Source organism: Chiloscyllium plagiosum, unplaced genomic scaffold, assembly GCF_037043375.1.
Source record: "Chiloscyllium plagiosum isolate Xiang-an unplaced genomic scaffold, Cpla_swu_hap1 HiC_scaffold_37, whole genome shotgun sequence".
NCBI classification, from domain to species: domain Eukaryota; kingdom Metazoa; phylum Chordata; class Chondrichthyes; order Orectolobiformes; family Hemiscylliidae; genus Chiloscyllium; species Chiloscyllium plagiosum.
Genome location: NW_028270175.1, coordinates 8,774,715 through 8,796,658, shown reverse-complemented (window position 1 = coordinate 8,796,658; position 21,944 = coordinate 8,774,715). Strand labels below are relative to the sequence as shown.

General features: G+C 39.3%; 1 protein-coding gene across 6 annotated transcripts in view; it reads right to left on the bottom strand.

The window, feature by feature from the left end:
- rerea (arginine-glutamic acid dipeptide (RE) repeats a) overlaps nt 1-21,944 on the bottom strand; it is a 571,358-nt gene that overhangs the window by 336,365 nt on the left and 213,049 nt on the right. For 5 of the 6 annotated variants that reach the window (XR_006309302.2, XM_043676153.2, XM_043676157.2 and 2 more), the window contains exon 4: nt 5,083-5,148. The exons of the other annotated variant lie outside the window; for it this stretch is intronic. Coding sequence is in view for 4 of the 5 variants with exons in the window: in XM_043676153.2 (XP_043532088.1) it covers nt 5,083-5,148 (66 nt within the window). In the remaining variant the exon portion in view is untranslated. The remainder of the gene's footprint in view (nt 1-5,082; nt 5,149-21,944) is intronic. 6 annotated transcript variants of the gene reach the window in all.

Here is a 21,944-nt window from a genome sequence, read left to right as displayed (position 1 = left end):
TCAGGAACAGAATACGGCATTTCCAACAGAACTAGAGAAGATTAAAATGCATTGTGCAGGTTGTGAAAGAAGGACTTAAAACTGCTAAGTGATCCAGAAATGCAGAATGGTTTCCCTTCGCCTCTATTTGCATTATGAGCTGGCAGAGGTTAGGGCAATATCCAATAAATAAAAGTATCGTGACACAGTTGACAAGTATAAAACCCTCAATCTGCTTTACAAGGATTCCTGTTATGTATCTAAATTGCTTTTCATATTTCTTATCATATAGATTAGATTACTTACAGTGTGAAACAGGCCCTTTGGCCCAACAAGTCCACACCGACCCGCCGAAGCGCACCCACCCAGACCCATTTCCCTACATTTACCCCTTCACCGAACACTACGGGCAATTTAGCATGGCCAATTCACCTGACCTGCATAGTTTTGGACTGTGGGAGGAAACCGGAGCATCCGGAGGAAACCCACGCAGACACGGGGAGAATGTGCAAACTCCATACAGTCAGTCGCCTGAGGCGGGAATTGAACCCAGGTCTCTGGCGCTGTGAGGCAGCAGTGCTTAACCACTGTGCCACCGTGCCGCCCATATATTTGAGTGAGGCTTCCTTCCTTGAATATCTACCAGAAAATATACAACAGCTGGAACCAAGATTCAGAGAAATATTTTCAATATTTCCTGGGTTTAACTGGACTCTACCCTTAAAAAAAAATCACCAGCTAATGTACACACCACAAATATGCAAACTATACTTCTCCAATTACATTTTCCACAAGGTTCTTTCCTAATGTCTGGTGTTGTATTTTCTCTTATTGAACAGACCCAGATTATTTTGTCTATCACTCCTGATCTTTCCTTTCTTCCTTGATCTTTGCCCTTCAATGCTTCTTTCTGCTCCTTGATCTCTGCTCCAAAAGGGCTCACTAAGCTTTATTCATAATGTCATGGTCTTGAAGCATCTGTCACCCATTCTTTCTTCCTTGGTAAGTTTCAGTGTGAACTACATCAATGTGGCATCAAGGGAGTCAGTTAGGGTCACTGAAAATACAGTAATGCAATTTTACTCTGTCTGACTCACCAATCCCTCATAGGCCTTTTATAGACTTTGGTAGAGAAATTGAGATTCAAACAGCTGAAGTTACCAACTAAGGTAATTATTACTGGAAGGTGCTCAGCAGTTTTTTGAAATTTGACATCTTAATTTAGTCTACAAGATCTATAACCCAACATGCAAACACAAAGCTCCATGTCATGACTTTCATTATGCTAACATATCACATCGAGATTACCAGATCAGCAGATCCTAACAAAGCAAAGAAATGGACAGCCAAAACATTGAAAGATATTGCTAATCTTTCAATCTTTTACAAATACAATCAATGTTAGCAATATGTTTACAAGAGCACTTTGTTTTTTTGTCAGTTACAATGTAAGCATCATGGCAAAAGAGCAGCAAGGAAATATCAGAAGCATGTACTCCTGCACAGCTATGAATATTCTCAGCCTTCTCAAGGTCATGTCTATTTTGATGCCAACCCAGCCATCACTGTTAAGAGATATTTTGTTTACCAAATCCAGAATTCTATTTTAAATTTCTTAACACATTCAAAATTTGTCATCAACATAGTCACTCCAATGATACCCACGACAGAATTTCTTTGCCACTGTACCCATTTCTGGAAGCATTGTTTAGAATAATTTTCTGTTGAAAACACAATCAACAGCTAACACTATTGAAGTATAAATATGCATCATGTCCTTGAGCAGTTAGGTGATAAATAATTCTTGGCTATCCCAGCTACCATGCATTATCCTTGTACAACAGTTTAGCAAAGGGACAAACTTGCATCTCTAATATAAACTATGAAGAATATACTGTACATTACTTCCATGCATTATGGTGGTAACAAAATAACCAGAGCAACTGTTAGAAACAAAAGCAATAGCAAGTGCATCCTCATGTTTTATTTCTCCACACTTCCAATGTATACATGATATAAATAGCACATATTGCAATATCCTTCCAAACATCATTTGCAGTTTCTGAGATATTTCATTTTAAAATAATGCATTAATTTAGGTACTGTTCGTGTACTATGAAATTAACTCCATTTACATTCTAAGTGCCCACAGGCTTAAATATATCAACCATTCCACAAGTAAAATTGCTTTTTGAAACGCTGCACCATATGAGATGCATTGCAAATGATATTCTTGTTTCACAACTCGAGGTTTTATTTTAAAACCATAAAGGAGTTAGTTTTGTATAAACAGCCAGACCCTAATGTTATTACATAAAAAGGAAGTTGAGTTCAATTGCCCGAGGGTCAGTCATCATTCCAATATACACACATCTGGGTGATTGGAATGGGCTGCTATTTTCTGCCCGTGTAAGCTTTTATTTTGCTTTTTATGCTTCATGTTTTTTATGGATGATTAAAATGAGAAAATTAGTAATCACATGGACATTTCACTGGTTTTATGGTGCAGCAGCAATTTAAACTAGGTAAACATTTCAATGATGAATTAACTCAGAAGTCTCTAAGTGCAAAAATGAACCTTAAGAGATCTGACTCTTAAAGTGTTCCTTGATACCACATTCTGTTACATGTTGGGAATGCAATTATTTCAAAAGGTTAGCACTGTAGGTTGCACATTTACATTAATTTCACTTCAGTGATAAAGAAAGGCAAACTATTCATCTAACCACAGATCGCCAGAAACACAGAGGTGACTCGAACACTAAGAAAAGAGAAAGATGTGCCCTTGCACAAAGAGCAAAAACTTGATATTTCACCCCTAACACAGAAAACAACCCAATGGAAAATAAATTATTGTCAAATCAAAGAAGAGAAATAAAAAGCATGGCCAAAATAGTCAGTTATATTAAGAGGTCCTAAAGGAGGAGATGGAGAAAAGCATCAACAGGAAACTTGAAGCATGAATCCAAGGTCACTGGAGACAAGGTTGCAATTGGTGGACAAAAGCTTAGAGTCAGCAGACCTCGAAAGGGTGTAATGTAACACTGAAGGTGGTTACACGATAGGAAAGCGATGAAAAATTTTGAGTACAAGGAAGAAAAATTTAAACTGTAGGCATTGGGACCAGAAGCCAACGCACATTAGCAAAGATCACAAGATTCAGAACATTAACTTTGTTTTTCCCTGTAAAGATGCTGCGAGACCTGCTATTTTTCTCCAGCATACTTTGTATTTCAGATTTCCACTGTCTACAGTTCTGTGCATTCATTATAGAAGATTAGAAGGTGATTGTTGAGCAGGATATGCTATAAGCAGCCATAGTTTTAGATACCTTCTTTTGGAATGGGTAGCGGAGGGTTGAAAAAAAAGAGAAAAGTTGAATTGGAGAAGACAAAGACACGTAAGAATTTCAGTCATGATTCGGAGATGCCGGTGTTGGACTGGGGTGTACAAAGTTAAAAATCACACAACACCAGGTTATAGTCCAACAGGTTTAATTGGAAGCACACTAGCTTTCGGAGCGACGCTCCTTCATCAGGTGATTGTAGGAGCGTCACTCTGAAAGCTAGTGTGCTTCCAATTAAACCTGTTGGACTATAACCTGGTGTTGTGTGATTTATAAGAATTTCAGTGGTAGATGGTCTGAAACAGAGTTGAAGCACACAATTAAAGAGGTGAAATTAGGCGGCTGCTTTTTGGAGAGCATATGGGGTAAGAAACTTGGCTTGGGTCAAATAATGTATACCTGGTGCAACAAGGTTTACCCAAGAGCATCAGCAGGGTGACCTAGGACAACAGCGATAAGGGTACAGAGGATAAAAGGCAACAATTTAGGTCATCCCAGGGATTAACTGGAGAAAACTGTGACTCATCCAAAACTGGATATCAGATCAATGGAGGGGAGATACCGATGGTTTTTTTTTTCTGCGTACTTGTTGAAGCTGATTCAATGTATTTGGAGATGTCACCAAAGGACAGCATGCCAATGACAAAAGAAGAAAAAGCCAAATATAGATCCCTGAATACTTGTGTAGGGAAAAAGAACTATTGTTGAATATAATTTCCATTTGATTAAATAGCAGATTGGTATCAAGAAAGAGCATGGAACTGGCACGAGAGGAGGATGGTTGAAATGAACCATGTCAAGGGCTGCAAAAGGACAATGGAGATAAAAAATATAACACTTGGAATAAAGAACAATTCAGCTCTGTGCTCTGCTAACTCCAAACTCTACAATGTCCCCTAACCTCTCTGTCTTTCAAATAGCAGATCTGCAGGTAAACTCAAAATCTCTTCCTGAATCACATCTTTCCACTCGTTTCCTTTCCTCTATGACCATCCTTAAAACTTAATTCTCACAACTAGTGTTCCCATAATCTGTCTCTGTACAAATTTCTGCCTTGTTAACTACATGTGATGCAACCAGGGAGTATTTCCAATAGCAAAGTGAGTATATAGTAGTTATGTGCTCGCTATATAAACATGAGTAGGTGTTAACTAGCACAGAAGCAACCATAAATGATTCTGGTGAAGAACAGATGTAAGAACAATAATGAGACATCATCATGCAGGAACTGACACACATGCAACTTCAATGTCAATTTCTTCTAATGGACAGAGTCCTGAAAACTGATCTAGTAACATTAGTTTCAGTGAATTAATAAATACTATTCTAGAAAATATACCTTTAGCAAGAAAAGAAAGATTACTTTTGACAATAAATAATCCAAGTTTTTTAATACATATTTATGGGCATGTATGTAACTCCATCACTACACCTGGCAGTCTTTAATCCAGCCACTTAAGAGTGTACCCACCCTCTCCCCACTTTGCAAGTGCAGAAAGCTTTGGGTCCCAAGGATGACCAGAGTACTACTACAGATTAACTGACTAAACTGGACAGTCTATCTGCAATGGCACACTTCCTGCGACCTATCAAACCAGAATTACTCTCCCAGTTAGGGATCCATTTGCAATGTTATCTGGAATAGAGTGAGCAGAATCCCCAGCCCAATAACAGTTCCATATTTCAAATTCTATTAATGAGCCAGGCTGGCTAATCAGTTATAAAAGAGCATCCTGGGGTACTACATGTGATCTTACTGGTTCAGGTAGTAGATTACGAAGTCTTCCTTGGGCATTAGACGATTGACGAGCACAGATTTCAGCCTAAACATAAAAAGAATATCTTGATGTAAAAGTTTGCATATCAAAGTAAAATGCTGCAGATGTCGGAAATCTGAAATAAAAACATAAAATGGTGGAAATACACAGCGGTTTGGTAGTATCTGAGGAAAAAGAAACCAAGTTAATATTACAGATTGAAGATCTTTCAATTTTCATCAAAACAGTTATAACCAATGGCTATTAACATCAAAAAGTTAGCATGCTTCTCGCTTCATAACCATTGCTTGCCCAGTTAAGCATTTCCAGCATTTGCCAACCAGAGGTCAGTCGGTAGCTGAGTAGCTTAGGCTGTTGTATGAGTCAGAAGGTTGTGGGTTCAAGTTCCATTTCAAGACTGGAGTGCAAAAAGTAAAACTGACACTCCAGTACATTATTGATGGAGTGCTGCATTGTAGAACTACCATATTTTTGAGAGATTAAACGGAGGCCCTTCTGCCCTCAGATGGACAGAAAAGACAGCACAGCATTTTAAAAAAACTGAAAGTTATTGGCAGTGACAAAATCAGACGATTAGGCCTGGCTTAAATCATTGTTTAAGTTTTCCACTTATGTGGAAAACTGGCTACAATGTTTCTGACAATAGCGGTCGCATCCGGAATAAGGTGGTTGACCTCGCAGCATGGGTTGGTAACTGGGACTTTGATGTTGTGGCCTTTTCAGAGCCATGGATAGAGCAGGAATGGTTGTTGCAGGTTCCAGGGTTTAGATGTTTCAGTAAGAACACGGAAGGTGGTAAAAGAGGGGTAGGTGTGGCATTGTTAGTCAAGGACAGTATTACAGTGGCGGAAAGGACATTTGATAAGGACTCATTTACTGAGGTAATATGGGCTGAGGTTAGAAAGAGGAAAGGGGTGGTCAGAAAAGGAGATGTCGCCCTGTTGAGTGTTTTCAATAGGCCTCCCAAAAGTTCCAGAGAAATTGAGGAAAGGATTGCAAAGATGATTCTGGATAGGAGCAAAAGTAACAGGGTAGGTGTTACGGGGGACTTTTACTTTCCAAATATTGACTAGAAACACGAGAGTTTGAGTACTTGAGATGAGTCAGTTTTTGTCCAATGTGTGCAGGAGGGTTTCCTGACATCATGTAGATAGGCCAACAAGAGGCATGCCACACTGGATTTGGTACTGGGTAATAAACTAGGCCAGCTGTTAGATTTGGAGATAGGTGAGCACTTTGGAGATAGTGACCACAATTTGATTACTTTTACTTTAGTGATGGAAAGGGATAGGTATATACTGCAGGGCAAGAGTTATAGCTGGGGGAAAGGCTATTATGATGTGATTAGGCAAGATTTAGGATGCATAGGATGGGGAAGGAAACTGTAGGGGATGAGCACAAGTGAAATGTGGAGCTTGTTCAAGGAATAGCTACGGTGTGTCCTTGATAAGTATGTACCTGTCAGGCAGGGAGGAAGTGATCAAGTGAGGGAACCGTGGTTTACTAAACAAGTTGAATCTCTTGTCAAGAGGAAGGAGGAGGCTTATGTGGACATGAAGGCTCAGTTTAGGGTGCTTGAGAGTTACAAGTTAGCCAGGAAGGACCTAAAGAGAGTCAAGAGGGGCCAGTAGAGTACACAAGAAGCCTTTGGCAGGTAGGATCAAGGAAGACCTAAAGCTTTCAATTGGTATGTCAGGAATAAAAGAATGACGAGAGTAAAATTAGGGCCAGTCAAGGACAGTAGTGGGAAGTTGTGCGTGGAGTCCAAGGAGATAGGGGAGACGCTAAATGAATATATTTCATCAGTACTCACACTGGAAAAAGACAACATTGTTGATGAGAATACTGAGATATAGGCTATTAGACTAGATGGAATTAAGGCTCATGAGGAGGAGGTGTTATCTATTTTCATTCTTTCCAGAATTGCTAAGTCCCCTGGGCTGAATGAGATTTATCCTAGGGTTCTCTAGGAAGGTAGGGAGGTGACTGCAGAGCCTTTAGCTTTGATCTTTAAGTCGTCATTGTCTATAGGAATAGTGCCAGAAGACTGCCGGATAGCAAATGTTGTCCCCTTGTTCAAGAAGGGGAGTAGAGAAAACCCTGCTAATTACAGACCAGTGAGTCTTACTTTGGTTTTGGGTAAAGTGTTGAAAAGGATGATAAGAGATAGGATTTATATTCACCTAGAAACGAATAATTTGACTAGCGATAGTCAACATGGTTTTGTGAAGGGTAGGTCGTGCCTCACAAACCTTGCTGAGTTCTTTGAGAAGGTGACTAAATGAGTGGATGAGGGTAATGTGGTTGTTGTGGTGCATATGGATTTCAGTAAGGCATTTGATAAGGTTCTCCACTGTTGGCTATTGCAGAAAATATGGAGGCACATGATTACGGGTGATTTAGCGGTTTGGATTAGAAATTGGCTAGCTGTAAGACGACAGAGGGTGGTGGTTGATGGGAAGTTTCATCCTGGAGTTCAGTTACTGTGGTGTCCTGCAAGGATCTGTTTTGGGGTCATTGCTGTTTGTAATTTTTATAAATGACCTGGATGAGGGTGTAGAACAATGGATTAGTAAATTTGCGGATGGCACTAAGATCAGTGTAGTTGTGGACAGTGCGGAAGGATGTTGCAGGTTATAGAGAGGCATAGATAAGTTGCACAGTTGGGCTAAGAGGTGGCAAATGGAGTTTAATGTGGAAAAGTGTGAGGTGATTTACTTTGGAAGGAGTAACAGGAATGCAGAGTACCGGGCTAATGGTAAAATTCTTGGTAGTGTGGATGAGCAGAGTGATCTCGGCACCCATGTGCATAGATCCCTGAAAGTTGCCAGTCAAGTTGATAGGGTTGTTAAGAAAGCATACTGTGTGTTAGCTTTTATTGTTAGAGGGATTGAGTTTCGGAGCCATGACATCATGTTGCAACTGTACAAACTTCTGCTGCGGCTGCGCTTGGAGTATTATGTACAGTTCTGGTTGCCACATTATCAGAAGGATTTGGAAGCTTTGGAGACGGTGCAGAGAAGATTTACCAGGATGTTGTCTGGTATGGAGAGAAGCTCTTATGAGGAAAGGCTGAGGGACTTGAGATTGTTTTAGTTAGAGAGAAGAAGGTTGAGAGGTGACTAAATAGAGACATACGCGATGGATTAGATAGAGGATCAGATCAGAGGATGAGATTGGGTAGACAGTGAGTGCCTTTTTCCTCAGATGGTGATGGCTAGCACGAGGGGACATAACTTTAAATTGAGGGGTGATAGATACAGGACAGATGTCAGAGGTCTGTTCTTTACTCAGAGTAGTAAGGGCATGGAACATACTGCCTGCAACAGTAGTTGACTCACCAACTTTAAGAGTATTTAAATGGTCATTGGATAAACATATGGATGATAATGGAATAGTGTAGGTAAGATGGGCTTTAGATTGGTTTCACAGGTCGCGCAACATCGAAGACCAAAGGGCCTGTACTGCACTGTAACGTTCTATGTTATGATTGTAAAGCATTTTGAGATCCCATGTGTATACAGGAGACATGATATTAATGCCATGGCTTTTTGTTTCCACTTGACATTTATTTTGCTGATACAGAAAGATCTTCAACAACATAATTTGTTTATGGTCATTTAAATACAGACCTCAGTCAAAACTTTAGTTTCAACAATAAAACAATCCTTGACTTTTTTTTTTTAAGAAGCAACATTAAAAAGCAGCTTCTACGAACGTCCAAATGATAAGCTGCCCCAATATTATGCCATTACAAATGCTGACTACCATTAGTTCATTCAGATTTCTATGCAAGCTATCACCCAAATCAGATTAGAATTTATATCTTCAAGATACATGAAGCACATAGCTTCTTTGATAATGTTTTGGTACGTGCATATTAAATTTAAAATTTCTTCCTGTATCAATTACGGGTGTATACACTTAACTTTATTAAGTGAATCTGTTACTGTGTTTTGGCTGGAATGTTTAATGATTTTCTTAATGCATTTGTCTTGCGCATCCGAAAATGGATTGCTTTCTCAACATTCAATTACACAAGTTTAATTAATGGTTTACACAGCACTTTGTGCATCTTTTCATGGCTAGTATTCCCACGCATAGCATTTTATTTGTTCTTGTGTGTTTTTCTACGTGGTTTTCACTTACTTCCCAAAATAAAACATGGCTATTAACATAGGTAATTCAAAATATAAACATTAGCCTTTATTTAGCTTGTGAGCCTATTTCACTTGATGACAATAAGCTATTAACATAGGTAATTCAAAATATAAGTAAAACATTTATTTTAAATACAGTAACTCTGTGTATTACTCATGGGCTAAAGCTCAGAACCAAAATATATATGGACAAAGCACAGGGGTATTAAAGGAAATTCACTGCTGACTGTTGTTGCATGGGGAAAAAATTCTATGACGCATAAAACCAAAATACTCAAAAAGAAAATAAAACTATCCTTAAATAAACTGGATTCCCTCATACTTGTCAACTGCTAGATGTGTGTTGCAGCAAAGAAAACAATTTCCCATAACACACAACAGTTAAGTGTTGAAATGAGCAAAATGGGAGCATGTATGCAAGGAGTATACTGGCCGTGATGACAAATCAGACTCACCCATTTCTTTGTTTAGTATCTTTGAACTTAAACAATTAGATAATAAGTCCAAAGGGTTAAGATTTTGCCAAATTTTGAGGCAATGGAAGAATGTCAAATGAAACGAATGGATTCCTTGAGATTTGAATGAAGGCTTAAAGCTGTGATTCGTGGGAAATGCCAGACTAGTTACATGAAGCAAAAGGACATATTGGGGAGGAAGTACAAATCCTTTTCAAAGCATACTTTTCTGTTATTGTCATAGGTTGTATAAATATTGCACAAAGGCACTTCAAATTTAGCAAAATGAACTAAGGTAGACAGACAGTAAAACACAATGTAAACACTCTTTCTTCCCCTGAATATTTAGATAGCAATAGTATTCACATAATAACATCTGACAGTCTAAGTAATACAAAATAACAGACACAATATGTATGACTTGTGATGTCTTCCTCTCAAGTAATTATACCATAGGCTTATGTATAGCAATTATAATTAAAGCACTTGGTGAGTTCATTCTCTCCAGTTTTGGGAAGCATACGAGATAAGGGCTCCATGAGGGCTCTTATGGTGTAGTAATAATGTCCCTGCCTCTGAGCCATCAGACCCAGATTCACGTTCCACCTGCTCGAGAGGCAATGTAATAACATTTCTCAACAAGTTGTTTTGAAAATACCTACAAGGTAATAACAGTTCATTTTTGGAGTTACTTTACCAACATTAAGAGATACATACTTCATGAACAAGTAAACATGAGTAAGAGAACACAATGCTGAAATTACATTTTCTCTGCAGACTTTCTTTCACATTTAAAAGGTTAACAGTATATGGGCAAAATTCCAAAGTGTTTTCCTGTGCTAAACAAGCTGAGGGATGTCAACAAAACTCCAGTCTTTAGTTCATACTCGTTTAGCTGACTTCAGTAAAGTTATCAATAAAGTGACAAATTACCCCAGCTTTGCTAGGCTGCAATTGGAGTAGATGGGAGACAATACAATCAGCTTGGATTTTGTTCCTGACCGTCGTACAGTAACTTAGCATTATTGAATTGGAATGAGCTGAACTATGAAAGACTATGAATTAGTCTTACACTCATTGTCAGAATCCACATTAAGAATGGGAACTTGCATGATGTACAAAAGGGCAGCATGTGCCTGTTGAAGTGAGACCAGCTTTGAACAAAATCGAAGACTGAAGAGAAAACAATATGAAACTAATATTTATTGTTTATACAAGTTTAACCATCACAAATCATTTTTATCTTGGAATATCTCCGATGAAGTTGCATTGCTGGCTTTACACAGCACAAAAAAGAAATGGGCACTCTCTAATAGAAGTTCAAATTGTTTGTTGGTCCACTTATTTAATTTTACTTGTTGCAAGTCTAAAGGCAATTGCTTTTCTAGGGACTATACAAACAGATTACAGTACTCTCACAAAATATGCAAACTGCAACAAGCGGAGCTTGCATTAAATGAACAATTGTGCTCAATTTAAGCAGCAAACTTATTCCTTTCACTCAGTGACAACTATATTTTCCAAAACTATAATGAGCACAGAGTTTCACTTGTATTTTGCTGCTTTTGACATGAATTACTGTCATGGGAGAAATGTTTCATAAACTTGCCAGGGATGCCAGGCCTCTACAAATTGACTGGTTAAAAAAGTCTGAAAATCACATTCGTAACTTTTATTGAGCCAACACACATTTTAAGCACATCCATTTAGCAAAAAAAATCTTTAAAATAGCACCGCCAATAGATGCTGCAATACATTTTATTTGGGAAGAATGCAAACATAAAAATCAAAGAAATCATGAAATCTAAATTTAAAATTTAAATTCTATACACCCCACCCTTTGACATTGTTCTACCATTTACAAAATATTGTCTCCAAAGGCAGTGCGGATATTGATACCCGCAATCATTAAGTAGTTCATCCAAATACTCAGTCTTTATGCCTGGCTCAGAGCAACAGCAGTAAAATACCCAACTGTGCCTACACCCAATGTCCACATTATCCAGTGGAGGTCACTGGACAACTTTCAGTTTGGTGTGTATTGACAGGAAGCATATAAGTGGAGAAAATTTATACATTCAAAAATACCTTGGTTGTTTATGTATATTTCAGTTACATCACACTGTAAATTTTTGCTATAAATTCTGTGTTTTAGGATTGAGTCCTCTACTATCACCTGATGAAGGAGCAACGCTCCAAAAGCTAGTGTGCTTCCAATTAAACCTGTTGGACTATAACCTGGTGTTGTGTGTTTTTTAACTTTGTACACCCCAGTCCAACACTGGCATCTCCAAATCAGACCAAGGGCACTTTTACCAGAGTTCTAGAAACATGCCAATGCTATTGCATCAATGTAGGGGAGGTAGCTTGTATGAGGGCAGACTTAAAGCCATAAAGGACAAAGAAACAGGAGAAGAAATGTATATTAATAAGAGTAGATGACAGTTATTATTAGTAAAGACTGCAAAAATTTAGCATGATGGATGATTGCAGAAATCATCCACAAAGCAGTCACAATGTCATTAGAAGCTACAGAGATAGAAATTACAAGGGTGCAATTTTATAAATTGCACCCTAAATATAAACCTGTTCAAGCAGAAAGCTTACAAGAATAGATCATGCTAAATTATGTTAAAATGGGACTAATCATGAAGTTAAGCCAACCCACACTGCTTTTGTTCATCGCCCATTCAGTTCCAAGCAGCATTCAAAAAAAAGACATCAGCCAGCTGCCTTAGTCAGAAGATATGACAGTTGTAGGTGGAGGCACAGAAATATAATAACCTGGCAAAGCACATCTAAGTGCCAAATTGCTAAGTAGATGTTCACACACACATCTACAATGAACTTTCTTTAAATGAGTCATTTTTTAAAGTTGAACAATTTTCCCACCAACCATAACATCATGTTAAATATTTTAAACTTTTGAAACAATTAATCTGGACAATCATTTGCAATATTTCAAGCAGAATGCATTTTAATTTGAACACGAATTTTAACATGAATCCAACGCTGCTTCTGTGAGAACTAAATTATTCTCGAGTAAACTATACTCTCAGGATTAAGAGACTCATTCTCAGCAAATGAGTGGTAAACACATGTGATGAATAAGATAAATACTCCTAATCTATTTGTGGAATGTGGGCATCACTAACTGGACCAGCAGCTGAGTGTTAGTCGAGCAAGGAGTAAATGTTTGTGGGATGTGATGTAAATCAAGGGAGCTGCTTTGTCCTGAATGACATTAAGCTGCTTGAGTGTTGTGGGAGGTGTAATCGGTCAGGCAAGTATGGAACATTCCACTGCACTTGTGCCTTATACATGGCAGACAAGTTTTGTGGGATCATGAGCAGCATTCTCTCTAAATTTCTTTCCATCTGCATGGGCCTCCAAGGCCTGTGTGTGGCAGCAACTGGAATTAGACAATCAATACTGCAATTAGCATGCGTGCCGTTTGTTGTACCTGGAACCTTGGAGCATTTGCGCACAACTGAGATAGAACAGGTGGTGAGTAACTTGCTGCAAGACTCCTAAAAATCTGACCTGCTCTTGTAGCTATAGTATTTATATAGAGTCATAGAGATGAACAGCACGGAAACAGACCCTTCGGTCCAACTCATCTATGCCAACCAGATATCCTAAACTAATCCAATCTCATTTTCCAGCACTTGGCCCAAATCTTCCTACACCTTCCTATTCATGTACCCATTCAGGTGCCTTTTAAATGTTGTAAGTGTACCAACCACCGCCACTTCCTCTGGCAGCTCATTCTATATACACACCACCTCGACATGAAAAAGTTCCCCTTTAGATCCCTTTTAAAGAATCAGCCCCCAATCTTTTCAGCCGCTCCCTACAGCTCAAATCCTCCAAACCTGACAAAATCCTTGCAAATCTTTTCTGAACCCTTTCAAGTTTTGCAACATCCTTCCAATAGGAGGGAGATCAGAATTGCACACAATGTTCCAAAAGTGGCCGAACCAATGTCATGTACAGCTGTAACATGACCTTCCAACTCCTATGCTCAATGCACTGACCAATAAAGGAAAACATAATAAACGCCTTCATCACTATCATATCTACCTGGGACTCTCCTTTCAAGGAACAATGAACCTGTACTCCAAGGTCTCTTTATTCAGCAAAACTCCCCCAGGACCTTACCACTAAGTGTCTAGGTCTGCTCTGATTTGCCTTTCCAAAATGCAGAACCTCACATTTACCTAAATTAAACTCCAAATGCCACTCCTCAGCCCTACTCCACAAATTCTAGGAATGCCATTGAAAGTCAAGGGCTGATGGCTAGATTCATTCTTAAAATGAGACAGCCATTCTCCGGCACTGAGGTGGCTTGCTTGCTACTTCTCAACAAATAATTGATTTCACGATCACAATACAGCAACCTCATTCAATGGTTCAAATAAGGACCTGTACAGATGGTTTTTCCAACTTTATTGTTCCAACTATTGCTACCAAATGTCTAGGTATTAGTATGCTCTGTTTAACTAAGGAAGTCCAAATGATTTATGATTGTGACATTAAATTCTACCAAGTGATAATTAATTGTTGACCACAAAGTACAACAGTTAAATAAGATAGTAACATAGTAAGTTAAAATATTTTTCATTAAACAAACAGTAAATTGTTTTGGAGGTTAATAATATCAAAGAATTCTTAATGTTCTACAGTAATAACATGGATGGGCTGATCTTTCAAGAATAAGTGCACAGATTGTTCAGATGCACAGGTCTGTTGTGAGGACACAGATGGGTCTACCTTTGTGAGACCTGATCCACTACAGTTGTAAAATCTGCTCCATTTCATCCTGAGCCACAGCAACTGTAATTTAGATGTTCTCAAGGGTGATATTAATACATCAGTTCACACAATTCGTAACAAATCAATACCAAGGCTTTCCTGGATAGCATCTTCTATTCCACTTTTTCCCGTGAAAATGTGAAAGGATCCTCGGAATGGGGCAGCTCATGAGCTTGAATTCCTGAAAACTAAAGTTGCCGTACAAGCTAAATAAAAAAAATTACAATCTTTCAAGCCAAATATCGTGCACAAGATTGACTTTTGCAAAGTATATATATGACAATGTGGCTTAACAAAAATAAACATACTCCCCATGGATACAGAACAAACATAAATCGAGTCCCTATTGCACAGCTCTGATTGCACTTCTCTGTTAAACTATGGGTAAGCTCCAGATTACTGATTTTTGGGATAAAACTAGAGATGGGATGGAAATTGTATATAAGGGTCACAATTTCTGTCAGCTTTCTCTTCTTAATAAAGAAATTTTTCAAAGACATTAATGCCAGCAGCAATAATATTAGGAGTACATTCTCGCCTCTAACACAGCTGATATTTAAATGCCAACTTTCCCTCCTGACTGCCAACTTCAATGTAGGCTCCCAAAGCTGATTTAATTTTAGAGACAGCAGGAGGAAGGAGGTTTAAAAATCAGCAATTGCCGCCAGGGCTAGAGTCAGGAGGGACAGCTGCCATTTAAATATCATTGCATAGCAGGAATGCTACAAAAATAAGAAACAAAGAGAAAAGCTTATTTAGAGTTTTAGTTGGAATGAAGGGAAATATTTTCTGGATAAAAGCTTTGTGTTGTTGACTCCTTCTACAAGGGTCATGAAATTTGTAGTGAAGTTTTCAGATAGGCTATGATAGGATTACTTTATTACATCAGTGTGTTTGGTATGACCAAATTAATACTTAAATTTTGTGAAGTGCACTGATACAAAACTACAAAATAACTGAACCATGAAGTCTAATGGCAAACAATACAAGACCTCCCATTTAGGGTATTTACATATATACGGTAAGATCTTTACTGAGCTGGGTGCAGGGAAAGATGACTTTTAGATCTAAGCATTTGTGCCTATACAGCAAATGCTACTTTTTTTTCCCATTCTTCCATGGTATTTGGGCATCACTGGTTGGGCCAGCATTGATTGACCACTTGAGAAGGTGGCAATTAGTGGACTTCTTGAACCGCTACAGTTCATTTGTTCTAAAGGAGCATAAGTGCTGCAATGGAGAGAACTCCAGGATTTTGGCCCAGCAACACTGATGAATCGGTGACATATTTCAAAATCAGAATGGTGCATGGCTTTGAGATGAATTTGCAGTGGTGGTGTCCCATGTATCTGTTACTCTTGTCCTTCCAGATGGAAACATTCATGAGTTTGGCAGATGCTGCTTTGCTGAATTTCTACATTGCATTTTGCAGATACGACAGTGCTGCTACTGAACGTACCTGAATATCAAGCATAATAAAATCTCATAATACCTTACGTACGTTGACGGTAAAGGACAAAACGTGTAGGTAACACTTCACTAAATTAAAAATTAACGGATCCCTTGCCTAGAGATGCAAACAAAGGTTTATCGCAATTTTATCTGAAAGCAGGGTGAAAACGGCAAAGATGCAGGGCATGTACTTTTAGTAAAGGGGGAAGAGAAGATGACCATTTATATTTCACCTGATCAATATTTTCAAAACTTAAAGTGCTTTACATATTGGGAAAGGCAGGGACTCTTTTGACTTAGTCAAATGATCAAGGCAACCATTTTGCACACAAGATAATTACACAATCAACCCTATAAATCATCATGTTTTCATAGTACTTGTTCAGAATGGAATGCTGGCCAAAAGAAAAAAAGAGAACCTGCAGACAAGGCCTGGGTATATATAATATCTCAAAGATCTTCATCTCCAGAATTTTGAAGTGCCCCATTGTACAAAGAATCAGAAATCAGAAATTGTTAAACTGTGTTTATGTTAAAAGAAAGCTAATTGATTTTATTAATCAGTGTGCTTTGACTGCTGTTTTCCAATTTTACACAGCAACATGATAATTTACTTTCAATGCCTTTCTACAAATTACAGATCCTTTTTTAATATTAGAATCAAAGGTCAGTTGTTATCTTTAAGTTTTCTGAAGAAGGGCTCATGCCCGAAACGTCGATTCTCCTGCTCCTTGGATGCTGCCTGACCTGCTGTGCTTTTCTAGCAACACATTTGCAGCTAAGTTTTAAATTTTTTAATCAAGTTCCCAATCTAGGTAAAGTCTGGGGAAGCAACTGTTATTCCAAAAACTTCTTACTTCCTTTAGAAACTCACCAACATTTATTGTTTAACTATAATAGGAATAGCATTACAATCAGATGACATTTGGTCCATCACTTCAGCGCTGATACTAGCATTCCAACGGAGATCTCCGTCCCCAAATTCTTTTCACTTTCCACATGCTATTTTAAATTCATGTTTTTCAAATATCAGTCGAACTCCTCTTTAACTCAGTTGCAGTCTGTGATCAATAATATCCCATATTGCATTAACATTGCATAAAAAGCAACTTCTTCACTCTCCATCTTCACTCTTGTGATAATACAAAGATTATTTATCTTCAATATGCAAAACAGTGAAAGCATTTCATTCACAATTTGCCCACACCAACGAATCTGGAAATTAGCCCACTTAGCCTTCTTTCTTCTGTAAAGATGCATTAGTTTTATTTTTTCTGTAATTTTGATTGTGGACTGAAATGGGAAAGAACAGCTTTAAAAACCAAGGATCATTGAAGGATTGCTCACTTAAAAAGAAACAAGTAATGTGTCACCCATTCTAAGTTCTGCCGACACAGCTGCTTCTTCAAGCAATAGTGGAAGTATGGTTATAGACGAGCTGGAACCAGGGGCTACGTATGAATGAAACTTCTGCCAGTATTATTTGGTTGATTGTTCTATGAACAAGTGATCAGTTAGTGATGACCAAGGCCTTCTGCCTGCGAACAACTAAGGGACTGGCTCCCAGCTTAGGACTGTGAATATTTGGGAAAAGCCATTTCTGCAAGGGCAGCTACTGCCTTTTTTTCCTCCCCAGTAAAAACCACCTTAAGCCCAAAGAAAGCCAATTTAACATTCCCTCAGTAGTTGGTGAAAACAACCAGCAAGCCAGGGACTTTATAAGCATGAACCAGCCATCCTGTACAGCAATTGCCTCAGTGGTTAGCACTGCTGCCTCGCAACACCAAGGACCTGGGTTCAATTCCACCATCGGGTGACTACCTTTGGAGTTGCACGTTCTCCCTGTGTCTGCGTGGGTTTCCTCCCACAGTCTAAAGATGTGCATGTTAGGTGGATTTGCCACGCTAAATTGACCACAGCATCCAGGGATTTATAAGTTAGGTGGGATATTCAGGGTGACAGGGATAGGGTAGGGGGGAGGTCTGGGTGGATTCAATGGTCTATTTCCACACTGCAGGGATTTGCAAAGAAGTGAAAATATTTGAGGAAGAATCAAGGTGAAACACATCTTGACAAGCCAAAAGGACCATCTCAGTGTACCTTGTGAACAAGGACCATTTAACTGTCTTCCCAACCTTTTCCTCGGCCCATCACATGCATGCTTCTTTTTATCTCCTAGTCTGTGCGTCGATGGGAGGTTGAAAGGAGGTTAGGGCTTTAACCAATAGAGTCATATCGGTGAAGGTGAGGACTGCAGATATTGCACACAGTCAAAAAAGTGTGGCACTGGAAAAGCACAGCCGGTCAGGCAGCATCTGAGGAGCAGGAGAATCGTCGTTTCAGGCACATGTCAACAATTCATATTGTTTATCAGTATGTGGAATCTATTTATTTATAATGAATTGCAATAATTACAAAGTACAGAAACCTGGTCTATGATTTGTCAACCTATATTGCAAAGACCAGTTTATACCCCTGAGATAGAAAAGCTCCACTTCGCCATGGACAAATATAGATAAGGGGCAGCTTAAAACTAAAACAAAGGATTTACCAAAGTCAAACAGAAAGCACTGATTCTGCTGAGTGGGAAAGACTTAAAACCAGCAATGGGCCACAAAGCAGCTTATAACAAACTACTAAAAGGGATTATGAAAAGAAACTTGCCAGAGACATCAAAATCGACAAGAAGGGAAAATTGGAGTAATATTGGCCCCCTCAAGACTGAAAATGACTGAAAGAGATATTAGGAGAAAGTGAGGACTGCAGATGCTGGAGATCAAGAGCTGAAAAATGTGTTGCTGGAAAAGCACAGCAGATCAGGCAGCATCCAAGGAGCAGGAGAATCGACGTTTCGGGCATAAGCCCTTCTTCAGGATTCCTGCGTTTTTCCAGCAACACATTTTTCAGCTCTGAAAGAGATATTGTCAATGACTATGGGGAAATGGCAGTTATGTTGAACACTTACTTTGCCTCAGTACTTACTGCAGGAAGTTCCAAGGAAATTAATTGTGGATCGGGAACAGGGGCCGAATAAAGTTAACGTAAATAAAACTTTAGTAATGAGGAAATTAATGGAATTAAACAATGACAAATCTCCTCGGAAATTGGTTGAGTGGCAGGTGACAGAAAGTAGGATGAATGGGTATGCACTCGAATTACAAGATGTGACCGCGGTGTCCCACAAGGATCTGTGTTAGGGCCTCAATTATACACAATATTTATGAACAACTCTGATAATGGCACAGAAAACAATATATCCAAATTTTCTGATGACAAAGGTTCGGCATGTAGATGATAACAAAAAATTACAAAGGGGTATTTATAGACGAAGTGAATAGGCATAACTGTGGCAAATGATGTTTAACTCCAGCAAATATGAGGTTATCTGTTTTTGACCAAAAATGAATAGGTCAGATTACTTTCTTGATGGTATGAAGTTAAATCCAGTGGTTTCTCAGACACTTGGGAGTTCAGATGCATTGATCTTTAAAAACCACAACAGGTACAGAAAATAATCAAGAAAGCTAATAGAACAGTGCTACGAGCAAGTGAGGACAGGAATAGGAGGATAGAGCAGATGAATGCATGGCTGAGGAGCTGGTGTATGGGAGAAGGATTCACATTTTTGGAACATTGGAATCTCTTTTGGGGTAGAAGTGACTTGTACAAGAAGGACAGATTGCACCTAAATTGGAAGGGGACTAATATACTGGCAGGGAAATTTGCTAGAACTGCTCGGGAGGATTTAAACTAGTAAGGTGGTGGGGTGGGACCCAGGGAGATAGTGAGGAAAGAGATCAATCGGAGACGGTACAGTTGAGAACAGAAGTGAGTCAAACAGCTAGGGCAGGCTGGGACAAGGTAGGACTAATGAATTAAACTGCATTTATTTAAATGCAAGGGGCCTAACAGGGAAGGCAGATGAACTCAGGGCATGGTTAGGAACATGGGACTGGGATATCATAGCAATTACGGAATCATGGCTCAGGGATGGGCACGACTGGCAGCTTAATGTTCCAGGATACAAATGCTACAGTAAGGATAGAAAGGGAGGCAAGAGAGGAGGGGAGTGGCATTTTTGATAAGGGATAGCATTACAGCTGTGCTAAGGGAGGATATTCCCAGAAATACATCCAGGGAAGTTATTTGGGTGGAACTGAGAAATAAGAAAGGGATGACCACCTTATTGGGATTGTATTATAGACCCCCCCCAATAGTCAGAGGGAAATTGAGAAACAAACTTGTAAGGAGATCTCAGCTATCGTAAGAATAATAGGATGATTATGGTCGGGGATTTTAACGTTCCAAACATCGACTGGGACTGCCGTAGTGTTAAAGGTTTAGGTGGAGAGGAATTTCTTAAGTGTGTACAAGACAATTTTCTGATTCAGTATGTAGATGTACCTACTAGAGAAGGTGCAAAACTTGACCTACTCTTGGGAAATAAGGCAGGGCAGGTGACTGAGGTGTCAGTGGGGAGCACTTTGGGGCCAGCGACCATAATTCTATTCGTTTTAAAATCATGATGGAAAAGGATAGACCAGATCTAAAAGTTGAAGTTCTAAATTGGAGAAAGGCCAATTTTGACGGTATTAGGCAAGAACTGTCAAAAGCTGATTGGAGGCAGGTGTTCGCAGGTAAAGGGACGGTTGGAAAATGGGAAGCTTTCAGAAATGAGATAACAAGAATCCAGAGAAAGTATATTCCTGTCAAGGTGAAAGGGGAGGCTGGTAGCTATAGGGAATGCTGGATGACTAAAGAAATTGAGGGTTTGGTTAAGAAAAAGAAGGAAGCATATGCCAGGTACAGACAGGATAGATCGAGTGAATTCTTAGAAGAGTATAAAGAAAGTAGGAGAATACTTAAGAGGGAAATCAGGAGGGCAAAACGGGGACATGAGATAGCTTTGGCAAATAGAATTAAGGAGAATCCAAAGGGGTTTTACAAACATATTAAGGACAAAAGGGTAACGAGGGAGAGAATAGGGCCCCTCAAAGAACAGCAAGGCGGCCTTTGTGTGGAGCCACAGAAAATGGGGAGATACTAAATGAATATTTTGCATCAGTAATTACTGTGGAAAAGGATATGGAAGATACAGACTGTAGGGAAATAGATGGTGTCATCTTGCAAAATGTCCAGATTACAGAGGAGGAAGTGCTGGATGTCTTGAAATGCATAAAGGTGGATAAATCCCCAGGACCTGATCAGGTGCACCCAAGAACTCTGTGGGAAGCTAGTGAAGTGATTGCTGGGCCTCTTGCTGAGATATTTGTATCATAGATAGTCACAGGTGAGGTGCCGGAAGACTGGAGGTTGGCAAACGTGGTGCCACTGTTTAAGAAGGGTGATAAGGACAAGCCAGGGAACTATAGACCAGTGAGCCTGACCTCGGTGGTGGGCAAGTTGTTGGAGGGAATCCTGAGGGACAGGATGTACATGTATTTGGAAAGGCAAGGACTGATTCGGGATATTCAACATGGCTTTGTGCGGGAAATCATGTCTCACAAACTTGATTGAGTTTTTTGATGAAGTAGAGCTGAAAATGTATTGCTGGAAAAGCGCAGCGGGTCAGGCAGCATCCAAGGAACATCGTTGGATGTTGCCTGACCGGCTGCGCTTTTCCATCAATACATTTTCAGCTCTGATCTCCAGCATCTGCAGTCCTCACTTTCTCCTTTTTTGATGAAGTAACAAAGAAGATTGATGAGGGCTGATCTATATGGACTTCAGTAAGGCGTTTGACAAGGTTCCCCATGGAAGACTGATTAGCAAGGTTAGATCTCATGGAATACAGGGAGAACTAGCCATTTGGATACAGAACTCGCTCAAAGGTAGAAGACAGAGGGTGGTGGTGGAGGGTTGTTTTTCTGACTGGAGGCCTGTGACCAGTGGAGTGCCACAAGGATCGGTGTTGGGCCCTCTACTTTTTGTCATTTACATAAATGATTTGGATGCGAGC